The sequence below is a fragment of the Cotesia typhae genome, unplaced genomic scaffold, assembly GCF_013202065.1.
Source record: "Cotesia typhae breed Kobodo isofemale line unplaced genomic scaffold, CoteBio_Ctyphae contig_5, whole genome shotgun sequence".
NCBI lineage: Eukaryota > Metazoa > Arthropoda > Insecta > Hymenoptera > Braconidae > Cotesia > Cotesia typhae.
Genome location: NW_027423757.1, coordinates 365,518 through 391,023, shown reverse-complemented (window position 1 = coordinate 391,023; position 25,506 = coordinate 365,518). Strand labels below are relative to the sequence as shown.

The 25,506-nt window shown below is 32.5% G+C and overlaps 5 protein-coding genes across 10 annotated transcripts in view; 3 read left to right on the top strand and 2 right to left on the bottom strand.

Moving 5' to 3' along the window:
• LOC141530404 (TNF receptor-associated factor 6-like) overlaps positions 1 to 17,370 on the bottom strand; it is a 78,424-nt gene extending 61,054 nt beyond the window's left edge. The window contains exon 1 of one of the 5 annotated variants that reach the window (XM_074247478.1): positions 16,360 to 17,370. The gene's annotated coding sequence lies outside the window, so the exon portion shown is untranslated. Of the gene's footprint in view, positions 1 to 11,696; positions 11,718 to 12,106; positions 12,338 to 16,359 lie in introns of those variants that run through there. The other 4 variants (XM_074247481.1, XM_074247479.1, XM_074247483.1 and 1 more) reach the window with 4 other exon arrangements.
• Positions 3,119 to 3,902, top strand: LOC141531438 (general transcription factor II-I repeat domain-containing protein 2-like). Its single transcript, XM_074249275.1, is given in 2 exon segments — positions 3,119 to 3,856; positions 3,858 to 3,902. Coding segments are annotated over 2 exon segments (693 nt in total). The 5' UTR covers positions 3,119 to 3,208.
• Positions 3,944 to 4,561, top strand: LOC141531519 (general transcription factor II-I repeat domain-containing protein 2A-like). The gene has a single exon (XM_074249385.1). It carries the CDS (start codon positions 3,944 to 3,946, stop codon positions 4,559 to 4,561), a length of 618 nt encoding a protein of 205 aa, XP_074105486.1.
• On the top strand, positions 5,694 to 7,308 carry LOC141530649 (uncharacterized). Its single transcript, XM_074247876.1, has 2 exons — positions 5,694 to 6,953; positions 7,070 to 7,308. Exon 1 carries the CDS (start codon positions 6,097 to 6,099, stop codon positions 6,712 to 6,714), a length of 618 nt encoding a protein of 205 aa, XP_074103977.1. The 5' UTR covers positions 5,694 to 6,096; the 3' UTR covers positions 6,715 to 6,953; positions 7,070 to 7,308.
• A 4,684-nt stretch (positions 17,371 to 22,054) lies between the features above and the next one.
• LOC141530514 (uncharacterized) lies at positions 22,055 to 25,385 on the bottom strand. 2 transcript variants are annotated; one of them, XM_074247657.1, is made up of 7 exons: positions 23,698 to 25,385; positions 23,464 to 23,590; positions 23,264 to 23,373; positions 22,974 to 23,184; positions 22,721 to 22,892; positions 22,498 to 22,616; positions 22,055 to 22,428 (listed from the first exon to the last, which is right to left on the bottom strand). In XM_074247657.1, exons 1-5 carry the CDS (start codon positions 23,740 to 23,742, stop codon positions 22,822 to 22,824), a joined length of 564 nt encoding a protein of 187 aa, XP_074103758.1. In that variant the 5' UTR covers positions 23,743 to 25,385; the 3' UTR covers positions 22,055 to 22,428; positions 22,498 to 22,616; positions 22,721 to 22,821. The 2 variants fall into 2 exon arrangements, with proteins under 2 accessions (XP_074103758.1, XP_074103759.1); XM_074247658.1 differs by having other exon boundaries at positions 23,297 to 23,373.
• Positions 25,386 to 25,506: the final 121 nt, after the last annotated feature.

Below are 25,506 nucleotides of genomic sequence, written 5' to 3'. Positions count from 1 at the left end.
TCTATCCTGCCAGCCAGCAAATTTCGGAAAAACCGCAACCCGGATATTCTCACCCTGTACGCGGCAAACTCATCAGAAATCACCACACGTACGGAACTGAAACCATTGATGTCAACCTTAATCTACGACGACAATTCCCCTGGTCATTCATCATCGCAGATGTACCAACACCAATAATCGGGGCAGACTTCCTAGCACACTACAACTTATTAATTGACATAGCAAACTGTCAATTAATTGATTCAACGACGCAACTAGCAGTCAGAGGCGAAACGGGACCAACTGAACACTACAACATATCAACTGTCAGTTCACTGATTCCGTCCAGATACGCCGAACTCCTCAAACAGTACATTAACATCACCAAACCACTCAGCAGACCGTGTATGAGCAAAAAAGGTTATTCACACCGAATCATCACACATGGTCCGCCACCAACAGCTAGACCACGCAAACTGGATGGTGAAAAGGCCACAGCAGCCAAAAACCAAATCCAAGAACTACTCGACACCGGTATAATCAGACCATCTAGCAGTCAATACGCTAGTCCCATCCACATGGTCTCAAAAAAGGACGGAACCTGGAGAATGTGCGGCGATTATCGTCAACTGAATGCTATCACTGAACCTCTCGTCACCTACTACCCGTCACCTCTCATCTCGGACTTATTTCCACGTTTGGTCCACAACGTCTTCTCCAAGATCGACGCGGAAAAAGCCTATCTGGGTATACCCATGCATCCAGATGATATCGAAAAGACGGCCATCATCACTCCTTGGGGACTCTATGAATACCTTGGTATGCTCTATGGCCTCAGAAACGCTGCCCAAACATACCAACGCCACGGCGATTCAATAATCCGCGACCTCGACTTCGTATTCCTCTACGTCGATGACTACCTGGTATTTTCAGACAACGAGGAAGACCACGAAGAGCACGTGCGAATTCTTTTGGACCGATTAAATCAGCACCACGTTACAATCAATGTAAAAAAATGCCGCTTTGCTCAACCTCAGATCGACTTCCTCGGGTACACGATCACTGCTGACGGGTACACACCTAAAGCTGACCGAGTTGAAGCAATTAACAATTACCCAAAGCCAGAAACGATTGTCGAATTAAGACGATTCTTGGGAATGGTCAATTATTATCACCAAAGCATTCCGAACTCAGCACAACTTCTTTTGCCTCTTAACAGCTACCTCAAGGAATCCAAGAAGAATGATAAAACCAAGATCATCTGGAACACCGAGGCGGAGGAAGTTTTTAACAAGTGCAAAGAACAACGCGCGACAACAACATTGCTGACATTCCCATCGTCCCGAGACCCGATGGTACTAACTACGGATGCATCATCAACGGCTATCGGTGCCAAACTAGAACAGCTAGATGACAATAAGTGGAAACCTATTGGTTTCTTTTCGCGCAAGCTCAGCGCAACTGAACAACGGTACAGCACATACGATCGAGAACTTCTCGCAGTCTTCGCAGCTGCTAAATACTTTCGCCACCTCCTGGAATGCAGACGTGTAGTCATCAAGACTGACCATAAACCGCTGACATATGCATTCAAACAGAAGCCTGACAAATTGTCAGAACGCCAAGTCCGCCAACTTGACTTCATCTCACAGTTGACAACCGACATAGTCTATGTCAAAGGTGATGAAAACATCGTAGCAGATGCACTCTCCCGAATCAACGCAATTGACATGCCATCAACTCTCACTCATCAAGTCATACACCAAGCACTACAAAACGATGACGAGCTAGAGGACCTAATCCAAAACTCAACATCGTTAAAGCTCCAGAAACTCACAATTGATGGTATCGATGTGTACTGCAACATAACCTCCGGTATTGTTAGACCATACTTACCTCGGACACTTCGGAAGACGGCATTCAACGTCGTTCACAGTCTCTCTCATCCGAGCGGAAGAACAACGTCGAGAAATCTACGGGAAAAATTCATTTGGCCCGGTCTCCGCAAAGACGCCACTGCCTGGTCAAGAGAATGTCTTGCATGCCAACGCGCCAAGGTGCATCGCCACAATAAGACCAAACCGAACCACATCGATGTTCCTGACAGCCGTTTTAATCACATACACATAGACATCATCTTCCTGCCTAAGGTAAATGACTATTCTTATTGTCTAACAATAATTGATCGATTTTCCAGATGGCCAGTTGCAATACCAATAAAAGATATGACGGCTGAAACGGTCACCAACGCCCTTTACAAGCACTGGATATGTCATTACGGCACTCCTGTGCAAATCACGACGGACCAGGGCACGCAGTTTGAGTCAGCCTTATTCCAAGCTTTGGCACAGCTCGTAGGAGCGAACAAGACACGAACAACTCCGTATCACCCACAATCGAACGGAATCGTTGAAAGGATGCACAGAATACTCAAAGCTGCTCTAATGTGTTCACCTAAACCAGGGCTGTCCAAACCATGGCCCGCGGGCCGCATGCGGCCCGCGGCTTGTTTGATTGCGGCCCGTAGAACCTTTTTTAACTGACTTCAAAAAAAGTCCGGTTTCCAAAATTAACAAGCAAATTATTTTTCTTGCATCAAAATCGAATGTTTTGGGTATGTTCGATTACGTTGCTCACATCACTATTCACTCGAGAATTCGGGGAATTCCCCAAACGCAAGATACGTGTATCTACTACCGCGCATCGTTCATTGGGCATTTGTTTGTCACTTGTCATTCAACGCGACGAAAGTCTTGATTACGCAAGGTTACTCTCAGGTTAAAGACTTTAACATTATTTTAAAGTTTGTTCGCTTTGTGTTTGCGTATAAAAAACTTTTAACCTCATCATGTCTACAAAGAAGAGGAAGTTAAGTGAAGAAAAACGTTCATTCAATGAGAAATGGGAGTTAGACTACTTTATTTCCAACAATAACAATAAAATTCAGTGTTTGATTTGTATGCAAGTTTTATCTGTAAGTAAAGAATATAATGTTAAGCGACACTATACTTCTTTACATGAAGAAAAGTATAAAAAACATGTCGGTGAAGCAAGAAAAGTTATGGTGGCTGAGTACAAAAAAAAACTAATATAGCAAACAAGTATGTTTTCAAAAGTAAGTACTGAAAATGAACAAAGCTTGGCTGCTTCATATGAAGTTTCATTACAATTAGCCAGAGCTAAAAAACCATTTAGTGATGGAGCTTTAATAAAAAAATGCGCAGTTGAAATGGCTAAACGCTTTATGCAGCCGAAATTAGCGGAAAAGTTTGAATCTGTTGCATTATCTCACCAAACGGTGGCGCGACGAATAGAGGACATGGGTAATTATATTACGAAAAGTTTATGTGATTACTTTGTAGATTGCGAATATTATTCAATATGTTTGGATGAAAGTACCGACCAGACCGATGTCAGTCAATTAATAATCTTCATACGTTGCATTTCCAAAGATTTTACAATCACGGAAGAAATGCTGGATTTAATACCATTTCATGGAACAACTAAAGGCAGTGATATATTTGAAGCAGTTAACAAAACTATTGTAGAATATGGAGGATTTCGTAAGTGTTCTTGTATTGTGACCGACGGGGCAAAAGCTATGACCGGAAAAGTGACAGGATTTGCGGGACTTCTAATACAAAATGGCATTGATTGCCCGTTGTTCCATTGTATCATACACCAAGAAGCCTTGTGTGGAAAATCGTTGCGTCAAATGAATGCTATGAAAGTTGTTATAAGGATAACCAATTTGATTAGAGGTGGAAACAGATCATTGACACATAGAAAATTTAGAGACTTCTTATGTGAAATCGATGCAAACTATGGAGATTTACTATTGCATTCAGAAATCAGATGGCTAAGTGCTGGCCAGTGCTTGCAACGCTTTTTTGCCTTACGAAAAGAAATACCTTTATTTCTAAAAAATGAGATATCGTCTGACACTTCTGAACTACAAGATAAAATGCGAGATCCTCAGTTTCTGGCTGATCTTGCGTTTTTAACTGATATGACGCAACATTTGAATGAGTTAAATTTAAAATTGCAAGGTAAAAACCACAATATAGCCAACCTGTATGGAAATGTGAATGGATTCAGAAATAAACTTAAATTGTTCAAGACGTCTCTACAACAAGATGATTTTTCTTTTTTTCCAAGTTGTAAAGAACATTATTTAGAGATGAAAAATTTTGAAGAATGTAATTTCTTGGACCACCTCAAATACATGGACGAAATAATCGTCGAATTTGAGCGGCGTTTCGCAGATTTTGAAAAAATTGAGAGTGATATAGCACTCTTCACTCAACCATTAACAATCGCAGTTGAGACTGTAAACATTGATTATCAACTGGAACTGTGTGATCTGCAATCAGACCCCTTTTACAAGGGCAGAACAGAAACAGGCATTGATTTTTTTAAACTCCTCGCTGAACGTTTCCCGAAACTGACGAATTTCGGACAAAAAATGGGCTCGATGATAGGCAGTACCTACCTTTGTGAAAGTGCATATTCGACAATGAAGTTTATTAAGTCTAAATACAGGTCTTCATTGACAGATACTTCACTTAAGGGGCACACCTAGTGTGAAATTTCGAAAAAGTCGATTTTTTTTTTTTCATATTTCGGTAGATTACACCTTTAAAAATAACATATTAAAATTTCAAATCGATATATCAAATAGTTTTTGAGTTATAACATTTTAAAGAGCAGCCGCTCGGCAGCTAGAGTGTCATTAGCTGCGAGACGTACCTGAAGTATTGTTCAGAGTCTACTGTCTCTTCTAGCCCCTATAACACGATTCCAGTTTCTATTGTTGGCTCTCAGGTATACAAAAATATATCATTATAATAATTTCTACAAATTTCTAGAAATTTTTCGTTTACTGCCACGTAAATTATTTTCGGAGCCAGACACATTTAGTCTCATTGTGATCGTTGTATCGAGCGCATCATAATTTTACACGTGCTATTTTCTTGAAAATGAGTGATCAATCTTCATATTCAAATAAAAAAGGAACTCACAATGTTCCTAAGCATCGATCAATTGCGAAAAAACGCAAGTTTACCGGAAATAGATTTACATTTGAGCAATCTACTGCGAATACCAGTACGTCCGCAGAAAAGTTATTACAAAATAATGACAATAATGTTGTGATTGACCCATCTCATGGATATTGTATTTTGCAATTTTTATCAGTTTTTAGTGCAATTAGTAATTTAGTGGTGTGTAAAACCTGTCAAAAAAGTTACTTTCAATCAAGCAAGTTCAAGAGGCCTAGGGTTCAAAATTGCTATTATTTGTGAATGTGGCAATTCGTATATTAATTCTGGACCAATGATTAATAACGCATTTGAAATAAATAAACGTATTGTTGCTGTGATGCGTCTATTGGGCATCGGAATAAATGGGATAAATTTTTTCTGTGGATTAATGGATTTAGCATGCAAATTTTACGACCAAACTTTTGCGGGATGTTTTACGAATTTACAGATTGCAGCCGAAACTGTTTGTAAGCTCAGTATGCAGCAAGCTATAAATGAAGAAAAAGAGCTTACATTAAAGAAAGAAAATTCGGAGACAAATTTGACTGTTAGCGACGATGGTACCTGGAAAAAACGTGGCCATACTTCCCGTTTTGGAGTAGTTACGCTGGCAGGAAAATACAGCAAGAAAATTCTTGATTCATGCGTAAAATCTACATATTGTCAGAGTTGTGTTTTTGGAAGAAAAAAAAAAGATAGCGAACCTGAAGATTATGAGGAATGGCTATCATTACACGATGAAGAATGTGATGCCAATCATAAAGGATCTGCCTCAAAAATGGAAGTGGATAGTATAAAAGACATGTTTGGTCGTTCCATTAGTAAATATGGTGTAAAATATACCCGCTATATTGGTGATGGTGATAGCGCTACCCACAAAGGACTTATAGATTTGAATCCTTATGATATTCCTGTTGCTAAATTGGAATGCTATCTACATGTGAAAAAAAGAATAGGAACACGTTGCCGAAGTGTAAAGAACATTAATAAGAAATTAGGAGGAAAAAGTTAAACATCACAAAAGTTAACTGTAAATTTTATAAATAAACTCCAAAAATATTATGGTTTAGCAATTATGAGGAATCAAGATAATGTAGATGAAATGTATAAAGCAATCTGGGCAACATTTTATCATTTCTGTTCAACTGACAAAAACCCAAATCATAAAAATTGTCCAGAAGGCGCTGAAAGTTGGTGCGCTTATCGCCGCGCGGAAGCTGAAGGAATCACTAGTACATTTAAACACGATTACCTCCCACTGGATCCAGAAGTACAAGAAGCTATAAAACCTATTTATGAAGACTTATCTCGATATGAATTGCTTGATAGATGTAAAGGTAACAATACTCAAAACAACAATGAAAGCTACAACGGTTTACTTTGGCACTTTTCACCCAAGCATCTTCATAATGGCTTCAAAACTATTGAATTGTCAAATAATTTTGCAACTGCAATATTTAATGACGGTTATTCGTCAATTTTGAAGATATTCAATGTAATGGGAGTGATAGTTGGACCTGCAGCAAGAGATTTTGCGGCTCTTAAGGACGACACGAGAATACGAATCGCTGATTATCGCCAAAGGGCTTCTTCAAAAGAAGGTCGATCATCTCGAAGAAAAGCTTCTTCAGCTGAACAAGCCCTTTTCGAAGAAGAGGAAGGTGTTTTATATGGCCCTGGAATAGCAGATTAGCTGTAAATATGATTTTAAACCACTTATAACAGTGGAAACGATCATTTTATCTTTAAACGCGTTTTTCTCGAAACAGCATTTTCCGAATTTGCTGCAGTGATTACTCAAAAACAAATGATCCGATCACTATCGAATTTTTTTTACATGTTCTATATATAGTTCTCCGTACAATGACCTATCGATTTTTTGATCTGATCAAAAATCGAATTTTCGCAGGCCACAAACGACCAAAATTTTAGGTAAAATTCGACTATTTTTTTAAACGCCGCCATATTGTCAATTTTTGATTTTTTTTTTTATCGTAGGTCATTGTACAGACAATATTATCTAGTTTAACGAGATATTTTTTTTTTAGATTTCATCCACGGAGAAGGCCGGAATCACTGCAGCAGTGAAGGACCTTTTTTTTTTCGCGCCGTTAGAAATCGACGATAACTTAAAAAATATTTAATTTTTTTCTACAAAAATTTCATTATGTATTCTTAAAACATGTATAAATATATTCTTAAAATTTTAAAATAATTGATAAAGTATTTTTTTTAATAAAAATTCCCAAAAATCACGTTTTTTTTAGGCCGTTACACTAGGTGTGCCCCTTAAGCATGCACTGCGCCTAGCTACTACTAATATTAATGTTGATATTGACAGAATTGTAAAAGACAAATTAACAAAACAGTAGGTTATCTACCTACTAAATAAAATAACAAATCATTATAAACTGTTTTTTATTTTTACAAATATTTTGCGGCCCACCAATGTATTTAGTATTTTTTATTGGCCCTGGGTCCCATCTAGTTTGGACACCCCTGACCTAAACCATGGACTGAGCTCCTGCCAACATTATTATTAGGACTAAGAACTAGCTTTAAGGAAGATATTCAAGCCACACCAGCAGAAATGCTGTACGGGACATGCCTCAGGATTCCTGGTGAATTCTTTGTCACGGCTGACATGCCACCGGAACCGCAAATCTTCCTCGAGAAATTCCGCGAACACATGCGTGGAATTCGACCCACACCAACTGCGCATCACAACAAAGCCAGGATTTTCATTTTAAAAGACCCGACCACTTGCTCACACGTCTTCATTCGTTGCGACCACGTCAAAGCGCCCCTCGAAGCACCTTACGTCGGTACATACCCAGTCATCACACGGATTTCGGACCTTGTTTACAAAGTAAATGTCGACGGCACTGAAAAAAACATATCCGTGGAACGGCTCAAGCCAGCTTTCATCGGCAAAAATGACGACACTCATCCTGAAGAGCCGGTAACAGAAGCAGCCGCAGAACCTATACAACAACATCACTGAGGGTCGTCGATCGACAAGCCGAAACGGACTTATACTCGCAAAGTTACATTCAAACTTCCCGCGGAAAGTAACTCAGGGAGGAGTGGATGTGGCGGTACTGGCAGAGCAGTCACGCTTCTAGTGGCAGACCCTCAACCAAAAACGCCTCAACACCGCCAAGCGCCAATAACGAGAACTTCTCAACGTACTGTAGATCACACACACACACACACACACACACACACACACACACACACACACACACACACACACACACACACACACACACACACACACACACACACACACACACACACACACACACACACACACACAGGAAAATCTCTCGCACAATATACCACCACAGCTGTGGCAGCCAAATAACTTAATTAACCTAATCAAAGTCTATTAAATAATAATTAATTATTCAAGTATATTTTGTTGATTAATAAATAAACAATTATCATCGTATCACTTTGGTGCAATTATTTTAGCATTCCCTTTGAATCCACACTCAGATGACCCCGAGCGCTATCTATTACGAGAGCGCGAATTCAAATGAAATATTCAAATACTAAATATTATATGATTAAAATTAATTAAATTTTATATTCGAAGTAAATATTCAAATCATTTATTCAATGCTTTCATTCTTATAAACATCTTTTCGTTAACTCTGTTTTATTTATAAAAAGAAATAAAATAAAAATTTATATTTCAGTACAAAAGGACATTGTAACCGAATTCTTTAAACCCATAAAAAGAACTTGAGTAATTACAGGACTATTCCTCGCCACATGAAACTTGAAACTCTATGAGGAAAAGTCGTAAAAGACACGTGTGAAATTCAATAGACCCTTGTTCTAAAGTAACAAAGAATAGTATAAGTCATATGTAACTAAACAAAAATAAGATTGTTAAATAACATTTATTATTAAGTGTGATTTTATATGATATTGCAGTTAAACAAAATTAAGTTAAAGTAATTAATAATTATTTTTCTGTATTTAATATATAATTAACTGATAATTAGTTATAATATAATGATTAAGATTCTATAAAAATAATATTATTGAATGATAAGCGGCATGATGGCCGAGCGGACTAAGTCATTATCCCGTTAGTTCGGTTGCACATCATGCCGTGAGGCGAGGGTTTGAGCCCCGACGGTTGTTAGAATAGTTCCAACACCAACCGTCGGGGGTCGCTCCGGTAGCCGAACTGTACTGGCATGGGTTTTCTCTGTGGTTTCCCCATCGCCACTTTTCCAAGTTGGAATTTCCAACAACCGATCGAAAGGGGTGAGGTATAGGGTAAATGCAGTACAGAAAGCACAAGTCGGTCCACAGCCGCATGGAGAATAATGAAAGATATGTGCAGGAATTTGAAAGTGAGAGCAGATATGTTGATAATAAAAGTGGAGAATATATTGATAATAAGAGTTGAAAGGCTGTGTTGATAATATAAAAACGGAGAGCATACGTTGATAATAGAGAGTTTAGAAAAAAGACTATATGTGGAGACGCTGAGACAATCAGCCTTGTAAAAGCCAGAAATGGTATACAAGTTAAAACTCAAGTAAGTAAATAAATAAATATTATTGAATGATAATGCCTTTTCTTTGAGACATATTAGTAATTAAACTGATTTATAATTTTATTAGGAAATCCGATTGTAGATTGATAGAAATAATATTCAATTCGTTATTAATTAGTCAAACTCAATCATTAATCCAACGTATTATAAATAATATATATATTTTATAAAGAGTCTATTAAATTATTAAAAATAGTTAAATAAACATAATGACTATATTGCTAAAAGTATATATATATATATATATATATATATATATATATATATATATATATATATATATATATGAAGTCCGATAGGCTGAAATAAATATACATAGATATATATAAAATATATGTAGTGTATGAGGATCACTTATATGTAGTAGAAAATATGTGTACTTATGTATTCCTTGGAGTGGATATATTGTGGGGATTATGGTGGGAGAAGAACGGAGTTTGGAGCTCATCGAAAAAACTATGTAATGACACTTCTCGTAGAGAGCCTAGATTATTAAGTTCACGTCATTGTAACCCTCAATTTTATATTTTGAAGCCATCTAATATTTTGTCAACTTGAATAATAAATTAAAACCAACTAAATAATTTTGATCAACATTAAATAACGTCTAAATGAAAGATTTTTATACTTAAAAATATTCCTTTCCCACGCTGAAACCGAGTATTTTAATACTCCTAGGCGAAAGAACTACAGTAAGTAAAACTTTCAATAAATAAAAATAACATCCACTAGGTGGAAGCATAATAATAGTCAAGAGGTAAAGTAGCAGGTCGGAGAACGTGGCGTCTACGGTTGGAATCCCCACAGACACCGCTTTTTTTTTGGACCTGATCGAGTCAGATATGAACAGATCTGATCAGACCTGAACATGCCTGGCCAGGTCTGATCAGACCCGGTCATTTTTCATACCTGATCAGACCTGAAGACTCATGCCTGTTCATGTCTGATCAGATCTCATCATTTTTTCCCGGGCTGTTGTAAATAATACATAAGATAAGAAACATGACAAATGTCGATTTGACTAATTGACTGAACAAAACTAAAAGAGTATCTTCTGAATTATAAAAAAGACCATTCGGCAGCCGAAATGGAAGTAGATTTCATTTCAATGATAATAATCATAATAATTTCTTATTAATAAAAAAAAATTACAATTATATTTAAAGTATTATTCATATTGTAATCAATACAATCGAAATTTAAACAGTCATGAAATTACAATCCGCCTCGAGGGCAGAAAAATACATAAAGTCAAAGCCCCAATAGATGCTCATATAACAGTACATCATCACTCCATGTATTTATATATTTATATATGAATATAGATTTACAAATACATACAGTGATCATATACTGGTAAAAGCATCTATTAGTTTGGTAAAACGAGTGCAAGAGCAAATTTCATATTTAGCCTAGCGGAATAGGCCATAATTTTAAGACTATATATATAATATGATACTCAAATTGAAGCTTATTTAAAGAGCTTTCGGATGAATTTTACAGAAATTCGATAAGTTATCCCATTCAAAAGTTATACGTGTAAGAAAGTGAAGAAATATGAATTTTTATGATTTTGAAAATTTTAAAATCCTAGCATTTCTAAATTACTTGACCGACTAAGCTCATCTACGAACTTGACTTCGTTATCTATCTGTAGAATAAGTATGTTGAGTTTGGTAAAGATCCGTTGTAAATTGGCGACGCTATCGTCGTGACAAGCCGCGTTATATATATATATATATATATATATATATATATATATATATAAACTTTTGAACCATATGCATGTTCCGACTCAGCTCGACGAGTATAGTCGAAATATAACAAAATTTTTCAAAAGTTCCGTCATGAGGACCAATGCAATAGTTAGATTTCTATGAAATCTACTAAAAATTTTTATCTTTTTCTTATTGTAAAACCAATACTTGTATCTATTGCAAGCATTGAAAAATAATTTGGAAGAATTATTAAGATTTTTGTTTAACCTTCTGTTGCCTAGGAAAAATATTTTTAATCGACGTAGACCTGCACCATTTTTTACATGTACAAAGATTAAAAGATATCGACATCTTCACCTACATGTCATTAATTCTTACCAAAAACTACGTTGATCCAAAATAAATGACCGACAGGTTATACATGTAGAAGATTTTTCATCTTATTTATACTTTTATACCTCTACGTACATCTGTAAATTGGCACGTAGATTTACGCAGATCAAAATAGTATATTACACCCCTTGGGAAGGAAAATGAGAAAAGCCTCAGATCACATGTAATTGTTGGTCGAGGCGAAGCCGAGGTCAACAAACATGTGATCTGAGACATTTCGTACTTTACTTCCCTAGGTGTGTAATATACTATTCTCGGGTAGTTACACTATGGGAGACCCTCTGCTGAACATTACTTTACTTATAGAGATTTATTACAGAGTAAGTGAAGTACTAGAGAAGTCTCAATCAACATTATATAAACAATGCAATTGTTAATATCGTATATTGACATACCCTTGCGACTTTAAAATCACTCTGAAACCATTCAGGGTACAGCACGTAATCATACTGTTTCCAGAGTATTTTCAGAGTGGTTTATTGCCCTTTTTTTAGAGTGTTTCCAGAGTATTTTCAGTGTGTTTTCAGAGTGTTTTCAGTAAATCAGAAATATTTCTTGAATTATTCCACATTACTCCAGAGTGTTTCCAGAGTGGAAACTTTAATAAGTGCAAAGTAGATTCAAAGTGAATTAAGAGTGAAATCATAATGAATACCAAAGAGATAAAATCCCGGGTAAAAAAAGTTATATATAATTAGATATAATTGTATGTGATACCATATATAATTATATATGAAAATGGCCCTATATAATTATATATAATTATTTTCATAGAAAAAAAAACCGTCACGAGCGGGAATCGAACTTGGGACCTGACGCTTGAAAGACTAATTCTTTACCTGTTTACCTATGAGACTTACTTGAATATCGGGGTTTTTAACAACTACAAGTAATGCAAATCGTATACATGATCAATGCGTAATGAACAAAATTTTTTATTTTGTTTATAAATTATTAATTATCAATATACACTGATAGAAAGATTTATTGACTATTAATAAATTAATAAATTAATTTATTCGAAGACAATTATTTAATTGGTTAAATTTTAATAAATTCTCTAAATTATAATACATGAAAGTCTTGAAGTTAATAACTTAATAATTATTCAAGGTATACAAATGCTTAAATATAAGATAGAAGAAACTAAACATAATGAACAAGCTCGAGAGCTACAAATTTATTCTTTGTTAGGAAATCCAATTAATTATGAAGCCCACGAAAATGATCGCTTTTTAATTATATCCGAAGGTTTTCTTGATGAGAACTTGAATATTTATGCTCGATCAAATATTAAAAACGAATACATGTAATGACATATAGTTATATATAAATTATATGTAATTATATGTAGTTATATATAAATTATATATAATCTTAAAAACGAACGTATGTAATGACGTATAGTTATATATAAATTATATGCAATTATATATAGCTTTATATAATTATATATAATCTTAAAAACAAACATATGTAAAGACATTATAACAGGGTAAAATTACCCTAAATCGATAAGTCACAGGATATCGATAACTATTCGACATAGCACTGGCGCGTCTCGATCTAAGGGCCTGAAGGGAGAATAGGAGGGGGTAGTTTTGGGTTAAAATAGGTGAGCCGTGCAGTGGAAAAGGGAGAAGTAGTGTAACCGCCAGACATAGTGCCACGGAAATCGAGAAGGACCGATCCCCGGAGTAGTGAAGGGGAAGGAAGCCAATTACAACTAGGACTTCATCCTCAATTAGAGAGTAAGATCATTGTTTTATTCGTCAAGGTATCAATTATTACTCTGTGGGAAAGAAGTGGACCGCGGTTTACCTAATACTCGGTTACTTCTCCTATTTAATTATCAATTGGATCGTTTAATCGACGATTATTTAATTAACCAGAATTTGATAGTCGCTAGTTTGAGTTGAGTGGTTTTCATGGGGGCTTATACCCGAGAGTCACTCAATCGACCTTGAGGGATAAATTCTTTCTACATTCTTCGGGAGAATTTTTAACTAACTAAAATTAATCAATTAAATTAATTAACATCTAGAAAATTCGTTAATTAATTGTTATAATTTTATAACAATTAACTCAAGAAAAAGTGATTAATTTTGTTGCTTGAAAATTAATCGACAAGCATTTTACTCGTGGAACTTTTGGTCGAGCGTCGATATATTTTGTGTCGCAGTAAATTCCAAATACCCAAGGTCAAAGACAACTAAACTAGCGAATGTTCTAACTAACAAAATTGAAGGTTTCGACTTTTGTCGATTTTTATAATTTATAAAACTATTCGGAAATTATCGAATATTTTATTAAGAATTATTTGTTGAAATTATTTTATATTATAAAATGATTTTATCAAGTGACAATTTATTTTGGGATTAAGTCCGTGAATTAAATAAATTAAATTTTGTTGAAAATCAAAAATTAATAGCGTGGACATTAAATTCAAGAAATTAGTTATTTCGTGTTGAAAATTTCATAGGAAAATTTGGTTATAAGAAAATTAATTTTCATCATTAATTTTATGTTAATAATTTTCAACTTGGTTATTAAAAATTATTTAGATTAAGATAATCATCAAAAATAATTCTCGGATTGAATAATTTATGTTTCGACAGAATATTAAGACCTCTGTCTATATAATTTTAATTTATTAATTTAAGACATTAAGACCATTTGTTTTAATAAATTATTGTCGTCATGTTAAGACCATGATAGTAAAGTAGTCAGGAATTTTAATCTAATGTAATAATTTTAATTTATTTAATATTTTAATACAGAATTTAAATTGGCAATCAGAATTTGAATAATTGTAATAGTTATAGCTCAAAGCTATTTTGAAATTTGATTATTAATTTGAAATTATCGTTTCACTAAATACTAATGATTGAATAATTAAATTAAAATTTTTAAATAAATTTAATTACAATCAATTTTGTTAAAGTAAAATTAATAAAATAAAATCATTACAAGTGTGGGTTATGTGTGTGAAGAATTGTATGGGTAATGTGTGATAGAGAGTGTTAATAGTGTTAAGTTGGTCCTGGTTAGCCGTTAGTTAGGCTAAACGATCTCTGTCACACTGTTGTTTTTGTGCTGAGTAATTAAATAGTTCTGGTTAGCTGTTAGTTAGACTTATGTTAAATTGGTTTAGTTCTGGTTAGCCGTTAGTTAGGCTAGACGGTCTCTGTCGCACTGCAGTCTTTGCGCAGAGAGACTCGTTGGTTCTATTTAGCCGTTAGTTAGGCTATAGTTAATAAATGGTCCTGGTTAGCCGTTAGTTAGGCTATAGAAAATAAGTTTTAATTAATTATAGTGTGAGTGTGTGAGTGAAATTTAGTTAATCTTTTATAAGCGCTTCTTTTGTTAATTTTTATTGTTAATAAATATCGATATATTGTTAATTAATTATTTATCATTCAACAACACCTTCCTCCACTCTCTCTACCCGAAGATAAGGAATTTTCAGCTCTGGACCGGTTCCAGGAACCGTGATAAAAAATCCTGGTGGCGCCCTGATAATTATTGTTGTTTGTTAATTTTGTTAGTTTATTCATAAAATTGATTAGGAGCCAACTTGACCAGGTAAGACTGGTACAACATATAGTTTTACATAAATTATATGTAATTATATATAGTTTTATATAATTATATATAATCTTAAAAACAAACATATGTAATGACATATAGTTATATATAAATTATATGAAATCATATGTAGATTATATATGGTTTTATAGAATTATATATAATTTTTTTTACCCGGGATCAAACTGATCCCCATGTGAATTCCTAGTATTTTCAAAATAAAATCTTTTTAAGTCATACAAAAATTCATAACATTTAAAAATTTTTAAATAGGTAACCAATTAATAATGTTTAATACTAAATTCACCTGTTGACTTCATTATTTAATATAATAAAGATAAAAATAGACTGTTTACTAATTGAAAGTATTTTCAAATTACAAAATTTGTTATCTCTTATTTTGTAGAATGAAATGGTTGTTAATTATATAGTCGAAAAATGCTATATGATTATCAATTTATTAACCATTTGTCGTCTAACTGTTAATATAATTAGGTAAATTATGAAAACTCAATACACTACACTCGTGTTAAAGTTATCATAAATATACTAAGGACAAAATTGAGAATTATTCGAATTTACTCTGAAAAGCGCTAAACCCACGTTGAAAACATTTTCAAGACATTCTGAAAACACTCTAGTTTCATTTTGAATTTACTCTAGTTTCATTTTGAATTCACTCTGAGATTACTCTGAATTCACTGTGATTTGACTCTGGAAAAAAGGCACAAAAACACTCTGGATCCACACTGGTTTCAATATGATTTCACTCTGACTCTGAATACCGAGTGATTCCAGAGTGAGATGAAGGTTGCAAGGGCAGGAGTAAATTTCTAAGTAAAATCTATTTTTGTAGCAGAAAAAGAGAATATAACTTGCCGACAAACGTTTTCAAATGGGGCAACTTTTTTAATTCGGGATGAAATTATCGTCAGTATATTTATTCACCAACAGTGTATAGATTTATTATATTATAGAAATAATTTTTATCCGGAATTGAAAAACATGCACTAAAATTTTATTTTTATTAAAAAAAAAAATATTTATTCTGGGTACTTACGTTTGTTAAACTTAGTAGAACAAAAAATATGATTTAGTGGTAAATTTTATTTGAAAATGTTATTATTTTCATCTTACTTCAACTAACTGTAAAAAATCATAAGCATATATATTTTCATCATCCTATAGCAATAGCGTTGTAATGCCTCTAGATGCTTCCAGCAGGTGATACTACCAGCCAGTGAAGTGCAAATTTGAATGTGATTTAGATTATTTTAAATTATTATATTAATTTATAATTTAAATAGTGAAGATCGTCCAAATTAGAAAGTTTAAGTTCTATGTTGGAGAACATTTATTATATAGAGCATATTTTGTTTCAAATAAATATAAGTTATTATCGACTCCTAAGGAACAATGTAGTTGAGTCCTGAGAAACCTTAAGTACTTGAGATTCTGAGGAAAGGTCATAAAAGACGTGTGAGAAAAATTCTATGATCTCTTGTTTCAACGGCTAAATAATAACGTAACCAATATGTAACTAAAAATAAGATCGTTAAATACCATATCCTACATCCAACTTATAAATAATTATTAATCAATGTTGAAAGAATAAGATTTTATAAAATAATATAAATCAATGATATTTATCTCTTATATTAACAATTAAACTATTTCAAAGTTTTACTAGATTATAGATTGACAGAAATAGTAATAAGCTTAATCTAATTTGCAAAATACGAATGTTAATGCATTACAATTTATATAATTTATAAATCAATATATGTGAATATAATGGAAAATATTATATATTAGTTTGTAAAGATCATTTATCTGTAGTAGAAATACGGGTACTTATAAGTACAAGAGTGGATATCTGTATGGGAGTTATAGTGGGAGAAAAACGGAGCTTGACGCTCATCGAAAAATCTATGTAACGACACTTCTTGTCGAGAGCTTAGATTATTAAGATCACGTCATTGTAAACCTCAATTTTATATTTTAAAACCATTTAATATTTTGTTAACTTAAATAATAAATTGAAACCAACTAAATAATTTTGATGATAATTAAATAACGTCTAAATAGAACTTTTTTATTTAAAAAGATTCCTTTTCCGCGCTGAAATCGAGCATTTTCATACTCCCGGGCAAAAGAACTACAATAAGTGGTCCCGTTCGGCCGAACTAAGTCCTGAGTAAGCTTAGGAAGATATGTATAGTATAGTAGATAGATATATGTATAGCAGGGAATGCTTTGACTATACTTAGGCCAACTAAGTTTACTCAGGACATCGTTAGATTGAACACGCTCAAGAAAATAAATTAATATCCACCAGATGGAAGCATAACAGCATACATTAAATGCTCCTATATAGACAACCGGCATGAGACAGGACAGTATGTCTTAACATCACGGTCGGGTAAAGGTGTAACCTGATGCTGACGCTTGACGCTGGTTATGAGCGTCAAATTGTGTCACGTGGTTAATTTAGGCCGTGCTGCCACCTGGAAAAAACTTAGTAGCGTCAAATCGTAAAAAGCTAAACTCGAATTAGCTTTTTATTTAAAGGATTAAACAGAAATTTAGAATCTATATAATCGAACTCGAAAGTAATCGATATTGAATAAGTTAAGAATCTTGTTATTGTTTATTTTAAAAATAAATTTTTATTTAAACATTAGATTAAAGTTGTTGACTTTCTGTTATAAAAATGGCACTATTCGAAGATTACCTAGATATAGAAGCGTTGGAAGATGTAAGGGTTATATTATATAAAATCAAACGGATAATTATAACAGAAATATTTTTTCATTTTTCTGTGTAAGAAAATAAACTCAAAATATTTATTGTTTTTATTTTTAGGAAATATCACAAGTTTATGTTTGTGGTATATGTGAGGAGATTTGCAATAGTTACTTAGATCATAATTGTTTAAAAAATATAAAAATCATCATATCGATGAGAATCATTATTGCTATCCTTTACTAGGTTAGTAACTTGTCAATTTTTAGATTATTAAATAAATAAATAGTACAGCAATTAACAAAATTCATCGTTTTGATGTATTTAATTTAAAGAGGATGGTGTTACAATAATTCGGCGTGCTTTATTGGAAAATGGACGTGAGGAACTTATTACGGAGAAAATTTATTCAGTAAGTAAAGAAAACAACAAAACCTCTGGCAATGTAAGTATTTTAAAACTAATTTAAGTGTGATGTTTCATTAGACTTGCATAATTATTCTTATTAACAATATTAATTTTAGTTTCAAATTCCTAATTCCAAAAATAAGAAGGTAAAAACAAAAGCGCAATTTTCTGTATCGCCAAATAAACGATTAAGTGATACTGAAGTCGAGTTGTTAATAAATGAGGTGCAAAAAGAGTCCCTCTGTGGAACCATCATGTTCCCCTTAAAGAAAGAAACCGAGAAGCTGTTTCAAATTTGTGGAAAGAGGTTTCAATGGCATTGAAAGGTTAAAAAAATCGAATTTTTATTGCTTTCTTTTTTTTATCTCACATTTACCTTACGCTCTGCAAACTAATTTTGACAGGTAAGCTAGATGCTGAAGAATGTAAAAAGAAGTTTAAATATATTCGAGATACTCATCGTAAAATAATTTAAAATGAAAACAAACCAAGTGGTTCATTAAGGGTCGATTCTACTGATGAATGGAAATATTACAGATGTTGTGAATTCCTACGAGATACTTGCTTAATTCGCCCGTATGTATGATCATAAATTTTAAATGACATGATATTATGTCGATAGATTCTTTTAATTACAAATAAATATAAATTAAATACTAAATCGTAATTTTCAATTGCAGAACTAGAACAAATGTAGATGAACATGCTACCGCTGGTTTTAATAACGACGGAAGCTTTAATAATGATTCATCAAATGCTGTGGACGACAGTTTTGACGAAAGTACTGACCAGGATAATAGTAAATATATTTTTTTTGAAATTACAAGTCACTAAGAAAATATTAAACTAAATTTCCTAAATTTTTTAGAATCTGCCAATACAAAAGGAAAAAAACGTCGGGAAATTGCGGATTCTGTAAATGCAATCAACCGTATCGCTGATATTATTAGTAAAGATAAAACATCAGTCGCTCTACCGGCGCCGCCAAAATTGGATCAAGTTGGTGGATTTTTAATCGGTATCGGCTATCAGTTACGACAGCTACCAGATGATGTCCAACTGCAAACCATTATTAAAATTTTACAGTTGATTCGAGAAAAAAATAACCTATACGTACAAAATTAGTGAAACAAATAATTTACATAAGTATAAGCGTTAAAATATTAAAAAAGTATTTCATTGATATTAAGCATTACATTTTTATACAAGTTTGATATTAAAAATATATTTATCTATCAGTAATTATTTTTTTTATCTATTTCTTGGCTAAATCCTCCTTTAATTTTGAAAAATAATAATAATTACAAATTTTGCATTCACAATATAAATACAAGGCGATTTTAATAGATTTTTACAATTTAAACTTTACGATTATATTGCCAGGGAACAGCTCCTTCGGCATTAAAGTATTCACAAAATTTCATCCGCAGTAATTGCCACGCAATAATAAGCTCCTTTTATGCCCACAATAATACATGCAAATGAACTCTTTTTTAAATGCTTATTATTTAAAGGAAATTCAGTTTATCGCACGCTTGATTTTGAACTTCCCGCTAAGAAAATCTAAGACTTTCAAAAATCAGGAAGTTACTGGTTTCACCCCGTTTTGCGAAAATCAAATTCTCATTAGATCTCGACGTTCTAAGATCACAGGAAGCTTCTCTGACTACCCCGCGAGGGTGTTACTGTGTGTGTGTTTGTGTAAATCTCTTAAGTTGTAACCTCATGATGACGCTTGACGCTAGCTTTCAGCGTCAAACTATAGCTCCACGTAGCCGAAATGAATAAAAACACGTGCAGCGTCAAACGCCAGCGTCAAATTAAAAAAATCAGCTGCAAAAAAATGTATGAATATCAAAAGTCGATATCTCGAGATATACCTCGAAGCTAGTCCTTAACCTAATTTTTATAATAAACACATGGTAATTGTAAACAAATAACTTATGACAACAATAAATGTTAAACATTAATGAAATAATTACATCAAATTTAAGTAACTTATCAAAATTTCAATGGCAGGTGAATATGATTATCAATTGTGGATTTATCAGTGTTAAAAAATAATCCGTGAAGCTGAAATAAAAAAAAAAATTAGGCGCAAAAGGATTATTAGTGCTTTATTATGCAATGAACTAGTTATACAAAATTGTAGAAAAAAATATACACAAAAAAATTTTTGGATTCATCCTTTATTCAAATTACGGCGAGACTATGGCTTTTTTGAGGCCATATTCCCAACTCTTTCTTCGTATTCTGAAAAAATTGAAAATTACATCCGAATGACAGCAGATCAATTTGAACAGCTTCTATGTTTAGTTGACCCGAAAATATCAAAACAAAAAGTTGTAAGAGAGCCTATTTCAGCTCCAGCACGACTAGCTATGACTTTGCGGTAAGAATTTGTCAAAATAGTTGATAATTTATTTAGCGTAGTCATCATTGTACCATAATAACAATTAATTTCTAGATTTCTAGCAACTGGTGACTCAATGTCAACGATGTCGTATCAGTATTTAGTTGGGTTAACAACAACAGCAAATATAATTGTCGAAACTTGTCAAGCTCTATGGAGTTGTCTTAAAGAAAAAGTATTACCGCATCCTTTGACTGAATCTCATTGGCTGAAAATTGCTGATGAATTCGAAAAGCAATGGCAATTTCCACATTGCATTGGAGCTATCGATGGGAAACATATACACATACAGGTATATTTGACTTCATATAAATGAATTAGTTTGATGTGTATATCTGAATTATGTTAAACCATTATTATTATTATTATTATTATTATCATAATAATAATAATTATTATTATTGCAGTGTCCTGATAATGCAGGTTCTTCATATTACAATTATAAAAATAGTCACAGCATTGTATTGATGGCAGTTTGTGATGCTAATCATTTGTTTACTCTCGTTGACATTGGTGCTTACGGTAGAAGAAGTGATGGAGGGATTTTCCGGAGCTCAGCAATGGGTCAGAAGTTTGAGAATAGTGACATGAACATACCAAAACCAGACTTGCTGACTGTAGATGGAATACCTCAACCATATGTTCTTGTGGGAGACGAGGCGTTTCAATTGACAAACTATTTACTTCGACCATATCCTGGTAGAAGTGGTTTGAATAAAGAAAAAAGTATATATAATTATCGTCTCAGTCGAGCACGCAGAACTATTGAAAATTCAAGCAATCATATGTTTGCATAATTGGCTTTGCAAGCATGACAAAGATGATGTTTACATCCCACCTAACTTAGTAATTGATCAAGAACGCCCTGATGGTATAATTTCTAGAAATTTGAGGCACGAAGTTAACGATTCTGCTCTTAAAGACACAACAGCTTATGGCAATAATTTCAGTAGCAGATCTGCAGTAGCTGTTCGAAATGAATTTTGTGAATACTTTAATGCCGAAGGAGCTGTTCCCTGGCAATATAATCGTAAATTTTAAATTGTAAAAATCTTTTTAATACCGTCAAAAATCTATTAAAATCGCCTTGTATTTAAATTGTATTTATATTGTGAATGCAAAATTTGTAATTATTATTATTTTTCAAAATTAAAGGAGGATTTAGCCAAGAAATAGATAAAAAAAATAATTACTGATAGATAAATATATTTTTAATATCAAACTTGTATAAAAATGTAATGCTTAATATCAATGAAATACTTTTTTAATATTTTAACGCTTATACTTATGTAAATTATTTGTTTCACTAATTTTGTACGTATAGGTTATTTTTTTCTCGAATCAACTGTAAAATTTTAATAATGGTTTGCAGTTGGACATCATCTGGTAGCTGTCGTAACTGATAGCCGATACCGATTAAAAATCCACCAACTTGATCCAATTTTGGCGGCGCCGGTAGAGCGACTGATGTTTTATCTTTACTAATAATATCAGCGATACGGTTGATTGCATTTACAGAATCCGCAATTTCCCGACGTTTTTTTCCTTTTGTATTGGCAGATTCTAAAAAATTTAGGAAATTTAGTTTAATATTTTCTTAGTGACTTGTAATTTCAAAAAAAATATATTTACTATTATCCTGGTCAGTACTTTCGTCAAAACTGTCGTCCACAGCATTTGATGAATCATTATTAAAGCTTCCGTCGTTATTAAAACCAGCGGTAGCATGTTCATCTACATTTGTTCTAGTTCTGCAATTGAAAATTACGATTTAGTATTTAATTTATATTTATTTGTAATTAAAAGAATCTATCGACATAATATCATGTCATTTAAAATTTATGATCATACATACGGGCGAATTAAGCAAGTATCTCGTAGGAATTCACAACATCTGTAATATTTCCATTCATCAGTAGAATCGACCCTTAATGAACCACTTGGTTTGTTTTCATTTTAAATTATTTTACGATGAGTATCTCGAATATATTTAAACTTCTTTTTACATTCTTCAGCATCTAGCTTACCTGTCAAAATTAGTTTGCAGAGCGTAAGGTAAATGTGAGATAAAAAAAAAAGAAAGCAATAAAAATTCGATTTTTTTTAACCTTTCAATGCCATTGAAACCTCTTTCCACAAATTTGAAACAGCTTCTCGGTTTCTTTCTTTAAGGGGAACATGATGGTTCCACAGAGGGACTCTTTTTTGCACCTCATTTATTAACAACTCGACTTCAGTATCACTTAATCGTTTATTTGGCGATACAGAAAATTGCGCTTTTGTTTTTACCTTCTTATTTTTGGAATTAGGAATTTGAAACTAAAATTAATATTGTTAATAAGAATAATTATGCAAGTCTAATGAAACATCACACTTAAATTAGTTTTAAAATACTTACATTGCCAGAGGTTTTGTTGTTTTCTTTACTTACTGAATAAATTTTCTCCGTAATAAGTTCCTCACGTCCATTTTCCAATAAAGCACGCCGAATTATTGTAACACCATCCTCTTTAAATTAAATACATCAAAACGATGAATTTTGTTAATTGCTGTACTATTTATTTATTTAATAATCTAAAAAATTGACAAGTTACTAACCTAGTAAAGGATAGCAATAATGATTCTCATCGATATGATGATTTTTATATTTTTTTAAACAATTATGATCTAAGTAACTATTGCAAATCTCCTCACATATACCACAAACATAAACTTGTGATATTTCCTAAAAATAAAAACAATAAATATTTTGAGTTTATTTTCTTACACAGAAAAATGAAAAAATATTTCTGTTATAATTATCCGTTTGATTTTATATAATATAACCCTTACATCTTCCAACGCTTCTATATCTAGGTAATCTTCGAATAGTGCCATTTTTATAACAGAAAGTCAACAACTTTAATCTAATGTTTAAATAAAAATTTATTTTTAAAATAAACAATAACAAGATTCTTAACTTATTCAATATCGATTACTTTCGAGTTCGATTATATAGATTCTAAATTTCTGTTTAATCCTTTAAATAAAAAGCTAATTCGAGTTTAGCTTTTTACGATTTGACGCTACTAAGTTTTTTCCAGGTGGCAGCACGGCCTAAATTAACCACGTGACACAATTTGACGCTCATAACCAGCGTCAAGCGTCAGCATCAGGTTACACCTTTAAGGTGTAACAAGAACAATGCTATATCCGATGATATAATAGATGTCATTTTGATTGCATTACGCGGCAAATTGACTGTAATTTGAATTATTTAATTTCATTTATGATAAATTATAAATTATATAAAATGCATTTTATTTATATACAAAAATTTTTGTTGCTCATAAATTAAAGTATAGTAATCTCCTCAAACAAACAATCGATAACCTAACTTTGTCAACATTTCTCAGAACTATAAAAAGTACCCGAACAAGCTTGCTCATGTTACTCGACAATTAAATCTTTGTGAAAACTATTAAAAGAAAAGCCATATGTTAAATGTTCTTCAAGGGCTTGTTAATTATATATACATTTTCGATAAACATTTTCAACAGGTCGTAAATTATAAAATAAAATAAGACCATAAAACCAAGCTAACAATAATACTATTCGCTAAATAAATAACCGACAAACTGTTGAAGTTACGTTTAATAACTAAATAATAGTTTATATTTAATCAAAAGGGGACAATATCTCATACTAATTAATAAACTAAAATAATAATGAATCTGCAATAAAAATATTAAATTTAAACGTCTTAATCATAATAGACTAATTCGTAACATTTATAAATAATATCCAACTTGTAACTATGATAGATAAACATGACATAATTATATTTATAACATTTCTAACAATTTAGTTATATAATAATAATAATAGTAATAATAATGTTCTAAGGTTAATATTTTTTTTAATGCATAAGCCATAAGAATTTAAGATATAATTGTGAGCTCAAGTATGTATTTGTGTATGTACCGAATCAAATATATGTAGGCACAGGCATGGACGAGAATAAGTATTAGTGAATAAGTCATAATAGGTATTAGTACACATGTTAGAATAAGTATAAGATGTAATAAACTAAGTATATTGGTTTGAAACACAGAGGGGAAGTGAAGCCGGGAAACACCGACTTCGAGACAATACTTTGTAACTTCACTTCTCCCAGAGAGCTGTAAATGAACACTTGCTGCAGCTGAAACCACCGAATAAATCAAACTCTCTGATAATTATTATTTATCATTTAAAAACAGTCCATTCAACTAAATTTTCCCTTTTCTTTAATTAAATTTAATAAATCTCATTATCAAAACTGAATTAATGAACAACAATAAATTCAAATTGATCCTGCGTGACTCACACTACGAGCAATCTAGTAACCTTGCTGAACATAACAACAAGAAAAACATCCTGGGTAACTTTTAACAGCTTTCACTATATTATATGATTGAAAATTATTACAAAAAGTGTCGTAATAAATATGAACTAGATTTGTGAGCTTAGAGAGCTCAAAACGTTAAGCAGTTCTGTATTAGCTGGAATAGCTCAAAATAGCTGTAAAACTATGTGTGGGAGCTACAAAATGTCGTAATTGATGAAATTTTGATCGTTATGAATTAGAAATTTGCTTGGGTGGATTGTTTTTCAGAAAAA

Excerpts from the sequence above, each read along its gene's own strand:
- LOC141531519 (XM_074249385.1), top strand. The coding sequence starts at position 3,944 with ATGCGAGATCCTCAGTTTCTGGCTGATCTTGCGTTTTTAACTGATATG.
- LOC141530649 (XM_074247876.1), top strand. The coding sequence starts at position 6,097 with ATGAGGAATCAAGATAATGTAGATGAAATGTATAAAGCAATCTGGGCA.
- LOC141530514 (XM_074247657.1), bottom strand. The coding sequence starts at position 23,742 with ATGGCACTATTCGAAGATTACCTAGATATAGAAGCGTTGGAAGAT. Across the intron at positions 23,591-23,697 it reads ATATAGAAGCGTTGGAAGAT|GAAATATCACAAGTTTATGT; the intron begins GTAAGGGTTATA and ends TTTTATTTTTAG. Across the intron at positions 23,185-23,263 it reads ACAACAAAACCTCTGGCAAT|TTTCAAATTCCTAATTCCAA; the intron begins GTAAGTATTTTA and ends TATTAATTTTAG.